The 9,117-nt window shown below is 35.8% G+C and overlaps 1 protein-coding gene across 1 annotated transcript; it reads left to right on the top strand.

Moving 5' to 3' along the window:
* Nucleotides 1–819: 819 nt before the first annotated feature.
* LOC146164416 (uncharacterized) lies at nucleotides 820–7,880 on the top strand. Its single transcript, XM_083380722.1, has 12 exons — nucleotides 820–928; nucleotides 1,070–1,130; nucleotides 1,900–2,021; nucleotides 2,766–2,955; nucleotides 3,042–3,070; nucleotides 3,180–3,261; nucleotides 3,524–3,645; nucleotides 3,934–4,071; nucleotides 4,975–5,318; nucleotides 6,026–6,337; nucleotides 6,482–6,635; nucleotides 6,850–7,880. The coding sequence occupies exons 1-12, from the start codon at nucleotides 878–880 to the stop codon at nucleotides 7,009–7,011; spliced, it is 1,767 nt and encodes a 588-aa protein (XP_083236848.1). The 5' UTR covers nucleotides 820–877; the 3' UTR covers nucleotides 7,012–7,880.
* The last annotated feature ends 1,237 nt before the right edge of the window (nucleotides 7,881–9,117 follow it).

Raw genomic sequence — 9,117 nt, 5'->3', positions numbered from 1 at the left:
ATTACACTTTTCATTAGTAGTATGTATAACGACGTGTGGACTCGAATTTTACACCAAACAAACGCTTTTGTCGAGCTTTGCGCCAGCACTTTACTGCCTCCTTAAATGTAGTTAAACACGTCTTTAAGTTCATAAAAATCCGACACAGTTCTTTTACCATTTTAATAACACATTCTTAGTTAGCTTTTTGTGCGGCCCGCAGAGTCCTTTCTGAGTTCGGTTTTGGCCCGCGACTAGAAAAAGGCTGCCGCCCCCTGGTCTATATAGCATACAGGGAATTTTAATATTTTATGTAAACAATTTCATAATCTCGTTAAAAATGAACATTTCTTTTTGGCAAAAGTTAAGGGAACCGTAAAGTAATCATGGGATAAATCTGAAAAATAAATTTGATTTGTTGTTTTTGTAACTTTTGTCTGCAGCTTCCTAGGAAATGTAAAGCATCATTAAACTCAAACGTAACAATTCTACTTTCGTTTTACAAAAATGTCCTCTTTTTGGGTGCTGAAAATATGGTAGCACTACGTAGAACGGATTGATATGTAGGCTAAAATTACATGGATTAACTAAACAGTTTCTTTACATTGCGTTAAACATCTTGGCAAATTAGAAGGCCATAACCAGACATTTTACGTTACATTGTGAAACACCTACTAGTTATTTGCTTATTTGTTTTACTTATCACTTGTGTGTGTGCAGTGGTAAATATGTAAGCTCAAATTTAGAACCAGCTGATAAAATTATCCAATTGTCAAAGTTATACTATACTGATAACATATTTCTCTATGCTAACATAATCTTTCTTTCACATACTTCTAGGAAATTTATAGCCCGCTATTAATTAAAAAATACTTTTGAACACATTTGATTAGCAACAATGACAGAAGCTTCAGATTTAACGGAGACTTCGCAAGTCGGAGAAACAGAGGTTCGTACCTGATAACATTAGAACAAGAATCTACAGTTAAAAAAATTCTACCTAATACAAGCAAACCAAAACATCTTGAAGCCTAATTAAAAATTCACGTTTAAGTACATCAATTTACCGTTAAGTTTTAACTTTTTTTAGTTCAAGGAACAAATGGAAAAACTGCACGAAGCCCAGGAAAAGCTCAAACTTTACGAAGAAGGTAAATATATTAAATTTTGTGGGCGGGCCGAGGGGTTACGAGGCAATGGCCCCAAAACTATTTTTTTGTAAACAATAATCTAAATTGCGTTCTAGAATGTATTAGCCCGTTATAAAACTCTTTTTAGCCGAAAGGCGCAGTGTTGCTTGTCGCATCATCCAAAATGAAACTTTTTTTTCGCTTTACGCGAATTGATAATAATTATATCTTTGTAATGTTGCCTTTTCATTTGTAATGTTGCCTTTTTCAGCGTGGCGACTTAAGGTACTTGTTTGTGACGTCTTGTTTAAATGTAACATTTTGACGTCAGCCAAAACAATGTTATTCCCTTACCCCAATACCGGGACCGTCGCTCTACGGACTGAGCACCACATGTTCAGATGGGAGCAAGTTAAGATACATATTTTAGTGAAGTGATAAGGCAGATTAAAAATCCTGTCAGAATGCAAAAGGCACTGATGCTCAGCTATTTTTTTTTTAATTTTTGCTCTCTGATCAACTTCCTGTTGTGTCGGTTTTGTTTTACCGAGAAAATCGTGAATCTATTAAATGTCCCCAATACATCACGTCTCTTTTAAAAATTCTCATCAATTCAAAGAAAAAAAATATTTTATTAGACTTAACTTTAGTTGCATATTTTCGCACTAAAATTTATTTAGATTATTTGTTTTGTGATGTCATGTTGTGACATAAATTTGTGACGTCATATCGAACAAAAATTCTTGGTCTGCTTAAGCAAGTACATATACCTTAGCTTGTTTTCGAGCAGTTGCGGAGGAAGCCCAACATGAGTTTAAGGAAATGCAACTGACAGTTGAAAGGGAACGACAGAAAAGTGAAAAGGCGATGTCAATCGCTTCCCAGGTCTACAGACAGAACACAATTCTAAAGGTGAATAGAGACTCCTTTGTAAAATAAAACTTTTATAAGAGTTATCGCTTTTAAATCTATATTTTACGCTGATGTTTTATTTGTTGACATCGATTATCCATTAGAATTTTAACAAACTTTAATACATCAAAACTTATGTTAACTAAGGAATATTAAACCCTAAATTTATTATTTAATGTATCAGTAACCAAAATAATAATCACTTTGAATTTAATGTTCAATTGAAAAAAATATTTAGACAACATTATATTGACGTAAAAAGACGCTAGCATGATAGGTGTCTAACTGTCACCACACAAATCCAAAATTAACGAGGGCCAATCCAACATGAACGGCTAACATTCACGGAAGGCGAACACATAACACCGCATGATGTTTAATTCCAGAACGCTTTATTTATTCGTTGTCTTTCTTTTTTTACCTTTTCAGCAAAGCAACTAACGGTGACCTAAAGGCGGTTAGTGCCAACGTTCTTAACTTCCTATAAGTAATTTTACATCATGATTTGCAAACCCGTGTCTTTGAAACAGTTTGTCGGCAACGCCTTATATACTCCACTTTTCCTGCACGTTTAGTTCTTTGACAGTGTAAACTGATTTACAGTGTTCATACTTAGCTATTTAAGTTAAAATCCTCATAACTTTCTGGAATTTGCTAAGAGTTGGTATATATTTTGGATTTGCCAAATGTACTGTTTACGTTATATCGCACATTGACTTTCACGTCAATCACAAACGAATTCAGAAATCGCGACGACTTAGCAAAAGCAGCAATGCCCGTCGAAGATGGGCGCGCGAAGGCAAAGAGGAAATGCGAACCGCTGAAGACCTTTTGGACCAAGAGGACCAGCAGGTGACCTCACCAAGTAAGCCTGATGAAGATGCTGAAATCAATGATGACGTCATTGAATTAGAAATCAAGGCGCTCGAATCTGGTACGCGCCGTTCTTTATGTCCTTGGGTGACACTTCAGTTACAAGAAAATCGTGTAAAATATCATTCTTTGTTGTTTTTATTTTAGGAATTGCGAAAGCGGACAGCCGTCTCTTGGTACGTTCATGTGGTAAAACCAACACAAAACGCTATAAAGCTTATTAGCTTTCCGTATAATAATTGCTATGGTTTATTCGTTTTTAATAAGCTTACACTTTGACGCTAGAAACACCATCTGGAGGCTCGTGTTGATGAACTTGAGCTTGAGAATTCTGCTCTGAAAGTAAAGATTGACTACCATAGAAAAGGTGTGTGATTTAATTATTTTCTAATTAAGTATAAAATTGTTAGTCAGATTACTTCGAAACAAGTTGGTAAACCATGGTGGTTCCGCTCTTATTTGACTATTTCAATTGCATATCGCGAAAATATTATGGATCTCGGATGTTTACGTTTTGGGGGAATATAAACAGGCCTGCCTTAGAACTACTAACATAGCGAATTTCGCCAACTTAATATATCTCAATGCATTTTTGTAGCATTTTACTCAAAAGAATGTTTCTTATATAGTGGAGGCTTTGGCGACGGACGAGTTACAAAAACTTCAAGAGCAGCTAGATGTAGAATCCAATGTTCGGAAGAAGGCAGAGAGCTTCGCAGCTCAGATGTATGGGGAGAATCGTTCTTGGAAGGTAAACATGTATTATAGAATAAAGTAATTATCAATTAATTTGATAAGGTATACTGAATGAAAATGCAATCAATAAACTGATGATACTAATCGGTGATTTTTTCGCAAAAATAGAATGAAGTGCAATTGAAAGTCAATAAACAACAGAAATACACATACGTGGGCAACGACAGCCATTATTTGTAATTTAAAGCGTTTATATCGCGGCGGACTTGAACAACTTTGTCAAGTTAAATACTTTAGTTTGTAATAAAACATTTAATTGCTTTAAATTGTATTGCAAATATAGCGTCAAAGCGTGATGCAGAAGAAACAGAAACAACAAGAAGGGATAAGCGAAGAAGACACCAAACTCGAGAAGGCTTTGACTGAGATCAGGGAATTGACCGAACAAGTAGAGACGTTAAAGATGGAACATCGTCAAAAAGTAACCCTTTATAGCAAGATTAAGAACTTTATAAGCGAATAAAATACCCCTGCTTTTCCATGTTTCGACGTTTTTCTAATCTAAAGAGAAAACATAATGGTAAAGGAACTATTGACTTTTACTAACAAGATAGCCCATACATAGGCTGCAGACTTTTAGTTTAGCTGAGGTTGTTGTTATTAACTCACATTAATAAGTTAAAAACATGTGTTAGATATAGGCTACAACATTAAAATGACCAAATTCTGACATACAGTAACCTTTTTAAAAATACAATAACTTAATTTCTTGTCTCGCTCCTTTAATAGTATTTGAATCTTCGTTGATTGAGCGACAGCCCTGAAATCTCAAATGCCTTGCAATTGAATTCTTGTGCGCTCATTTCAGAACTAACGCTTGATTGGCAATTCGGTGTTTCTAATTTAAAAAGTTCTAATTTAATTTTAAAACAAACGTCGTATGAAAAGTTAACGTGTAAAATTCAGATTGAAATTTGTATGTTACAACATGGAATGACTAATAATAAATTTCAAAGCCAAAAAGGTCGAGTAGATCGACAGCATCTTGATTAAGACGTTTCGATACGAACTTGTATCATCTACCTATTCAACACCTAAAGTCTCCAACTGTAAAAACTCTGATGATAACAATTGCGTCCTGCCTTTTATAAGTGAAGCTTTGATTTGCTTTTCAGTCACACTAACTGAAGATGATACAAGTTCGTATCGAAACGTCTTAATCAAGATGCTGTCGATCTACTCGACCTTTTTGGCTTTGAAATTTATTATTAAGCTACATTACAGATCCGTGCATAGTGTACCCAAATGGAATGACTAATTTTATAAAAGAGTAATAAATACAACTTTCTTGATACATCCGATTCCATGATTTCAACTTTAACAGGTGGAAGAACTCGAAAAAGTGATAAAAGATTCTCGTAATTTGGACAGTGAAATAATGCAAGAAGAAATTAACCTTCTCAAAGAGCGACTGAAAACACTGACAGAAGAGAAGGACGAAAGCGATAAGAAATGCATCGAACTAGAAACTAGATTGGAAAACTTACGTTCTAAAAGTGTTACTGAGACAGGGTCCACATCCGCCATTCCACCACCGGCCACAATGACAACAATTCCTCCTCCACCGCCAATGTCAAGCATTCCGCCTCCACCACCAATGTCAAGCATTCCTCCCCCACCGCCAATGTTCACTGGTGGCACAATTGCTCCATCCGCAGACCCATTGCAGTAAGATTGAAATTGGACAAATTCGTAAATACTATAATACCCTCCACATTACAATAACAACGATAACAAAAGTAATTGTTTAGGCCAGTGCTTTTCACCCTTTAAATTTCCATCCGCACTTTTTTATTTCGAAAAATTTCCATCCGCACGAAACAAGCACAGTATAAGTTTGCAACCTTTAGTTTTATTTTTGAAATAACAATGAAAGGGTTTGTGTATTAAAACCGTGTGCCTAAGCCTTGACCGATATAAAATAAATAGCTTAAGCTTCAATGAACTACTGAGACTATATTACTGAACCTGTAACGCATAACACCATCTTATTTAATTACTGTATTACTTACACATAATAAAAAATAATAACATGCACCATTTTCATCCGCCCAACCTCTGTCATCCGCATTACAATTTTTTTCATCCGCACAAGTGCGTACCATCCCACGGGTTGAAAAGCACTGGTTTAGGCTATAACAATTAGTCGACCCTAAACCAGTTAATTATAGCCCTATTGCAAAGGACTTGATTTAAAATTCACAATTATTAGGACATTTGCTAAAAACACCACAAAAGTTTTTGATTTAAAAAAAAAAATAAAAAAAACGTGGTGCATATCGATATATATATATATATATATTGATATGCACCACGTTTTTTTAATTTTTGTTTTAATTCTTTGAATGAATTTTTAAACTGTACTCTCTGAATAGAAACCTCCGCAAGTTGGTGAACGAGCGCAAAGCAAATCGACAGACTGCTGAAGGCGAAGGTGAAAAAGCGAACGGAAAAACAAGTTCAGGTCCAAAGTACGCAGACGCAATGGCGGAAATGATGAACCGGATAAAGCAGGGCAATGTGGGTTTAAAAAAGCTTACTCGAAGATCTTCTGAGTCCCGCGATTACCCCCAAGGCGATGAAGATATTAAACACCAGTTTAAGTTAAAAGCAAGTACCCTTGACAACCGTACAAATAGAAGATTGCCGAATCAGGAATCAGAAGACAATAATGATTTGTTCGACAGGTAAATTTAAATTTTGTTTGTAATATTATATCACAAATTCGCAACATACAATGCTTCGAATTACTCAACCTTAGTTTTGAGGTTCCAGAAACAATAAAAAAATCAATAAAAATAAGGAAGTCATATTATTCGATATTTTTTAAGGTTTCGTAACTTTAAGTCGGATCAACCAGGCCCGCCCCGAAACCGTCGCGTTTCAGAGCCTGATGCAAGACATAATTTTCGAGAAGTTCTTAAACCGCGTGTTGGTTTTCAGCGGCTTGACGAAAAAGATGAGGAAAAACAGAACAACTTTTTGGTAAACAAAGTTTGGTTAAACCGCTAAATATGTAAGACACAAATAGCAATACAAAGTGTTAGAGCTGCTGTAGAAATACGCAAGCAGCAACAATTTGCTGCGGTCACAAAAATCTATTCGCAATACACTGTTGCAAAGAGATTAAACTAGCCAGTGTTCATTCAACAATCTAAGTGTTAGTGGATATTGCAAATATTCCGGTGTTTTTGTGTAGAGTGGTCTTCGCCCAAATAGGATGAGAAATTTACAGCAGAGGAATGCGTTCCAAGGAAGCGTGAGACATCCCAACGAAGTTTCACCAGAATTAAAAGCAATACTCGACAAAAAAAGAATGAAGTCGAAGCAAAATGACAACATACCTGTCACGAATAGCTAGACCGTGCCCTCAAAGTTTAAAACGTTGTTATGTACGATGTACATTATTTTAGGACATAAGTGTGTTTATAATTATTTTAATTGAGTTCTCATTCGATAATACGTTGATATTATTATTCGCGCTTACAATTTTGCTTTAAAACGTTTATTCTAACAGGCATTATATTTTTGCCTGTGCAACGCAATGCCTATATTGTACAATTCGGAATAGGCCTACATCCAACCTCATAACCTTGTTGCAATAATGCTAGATCTTTTGCATAACGTCATTAAATTATTATGGTAATTTATGTGACATAAAGTTCACCTTGTGCTGTCGATTTTCAATTGATATTATTGTGAAGTTTGTCAATTACAGATGATATGTTTTAAGAGAGGCTCAGAGTTTAAGTCTGTTAAACGTTCAGTTTTTTTAAGTAGTAGTTTCCAATCAGGGCTCCACGAACACCCAAGGGGTCCGTAAGAAGGTTCCAAAGGCGTCTGCGAGTGCACTGAAAACTGAGATAATTTTTAGTGTGTAAAATCACCTGATCCGTTAGAAATTAGTGCAGTTCTTAGCAAAAAGGTCTACGACGACCATTTGTTTATCCAAAGGATCAAAACGTCCGACTTTTTAGACTTTTTCTATACTATAGCATGTTGCACCGCGATACTAACACCATCTATGAAGTCCAATTTCTGTTAAATTAGAATGTAAATGCCGATATTTTTTAACAATTTGCAATGTGTCTTTGTGTTATTGTACTGTTCTATTAGTTATTGTCACCCTACCATTTTCAACAGAAGCCTTTCGATGTGTTTAGTAAAAAAATTCATCTTGCTGGCAAACACATGGAAGCAATTCGTTTACCATCGAAAAATAGTATGTAGTAGAAGCTCGGGTTCGAAGACAGTTTTTGTCTTTGCATCTTTTGCATCACATCACTGTCACTTAAAGAATTTTTTGCTTTTATTGATAACACTCACCATATTCTATGTCTCACCATGTTTTACACATATGTGTGTACATTTGTTTCAATAAATATGGTACTGTGGAACCCCTTCATTATGAAGTTGCTTGTACTAACAGATTGATCAAGCATTGGGGTATGGTTGTTTCCCCACTCGCTCGATCCTCTCTGAGCCTGCATAGCTCAGTTGGTAGAGCGACGGTCCCGGCTTGACCGGGGGTCGTGAGTTTGAACCTCACTGCAGAGGGCAGGCTAGTTGTTTTTGTTGGCTGCTCTGCTTGCATCATTGATCAACAGATTCGGTGAGTCTGCAATGGCTTTCGGTGTACTAAAAAAAGCAGCTTCAGAAAGGCTAGATCTCAGTTGTTATAAGTTCAAATGGTCCTCCTGCTATTCCATGTCTTTGCCTATTGCCTAAAAATACCGTAACAAACTTTGAATACAGCAAGTCTACCTGCACATATAGCTGCACAATAAGAAATTGACGGGTATGATAGCTGGGGGAGTACGTAGTCTGTATGTGTGTTGTATATGAAATTAAAGGTATGATAGCTGGGGGGAGTACTGTAGTCTGTATATGTATGAAGCTATACAAATAAATTGTGTCTTATAACAACGATAAACCCACCATTAGATTCGCCTCACCTGATTTACACTCTGATGGTGCACAGTTTACCGAAAGCTGAGGTCTACGCTCTCGCAAAGTTAAACTTGAACCGTTACAACAACATGTACAGGCTGCACTAAATAAAGAGTGTTTTCAATACCTTATTACGAAAGTAATGGAATACTACGATTACAATTACTTGTGTTGGAGTATATGGTTGCAAATAAGGAGTGCGTTCCGGTTAAGAAAGATTTATAACGTGCTTGTCACTGATAATGGTGTCCAATTTTGAGCAGCTTTTAAAGTTCTTAAATTTTCTCTATCTATAAAAAGAAAACATAGATATTCAAAAAAACAGAGGCAATTTAAAGAAAAGTATGTTTTTGGGGGGGATTCAGTGGCCACAAGGCGAGTCTGCCAAATCTCGTATCATACAACGACATTTTTTTTTAATATAGTAAATGTTGCAGGTCAAGATCACTTCTCACTTCGTTTAAATCTTTTTTTCAGTCTAATGAATAGTACATTGGAAGCTATTAAAAATACCCAC

The sequence above is a fragment of the Ascidiella aspersa genome, chromosome 2, assembly GCF_963924565.1.
Source record: "Ascidiella aspersa chromosome 2, kaAscAspe10.2, whole genome shotgun sequence".
Taxonomy (NCBI): Eukaryota; Metazoa; Chordata; class Ascidiacea; order Phlebobranchia; family Ascidiidae; genus Ascidiella; species Ascidiella aspersa.
This window is presented reverse-complemented; position numbering and strand designations above follow the sequence as displayed.

Excerpts from the sequence above, each read along its gene's own strand:
- LOC146164416 (XM_083380722.1), top strand. The coding sequence starts at position 878 with ATGACAGAAGCTTCAGATTTAACGGAGACTTCGCAAGTCGGAGAAACA. Across the intron at positions 3,071-3,179 it reads AAGCGGACAGCCGTCTCTTG|AAACACCATCTGGAGGCTCG; the intron begins GTACGTTCATGT and ends CTTTGACGCTAG. Across the intron at positions 3,646-3,933 it reads GGGAGAATCGTTCTTGGAAG|CGTCAAAGCGTGATGCAGAA; the intron begins GTAAACATGTAT and ends TTGCAAATATAG.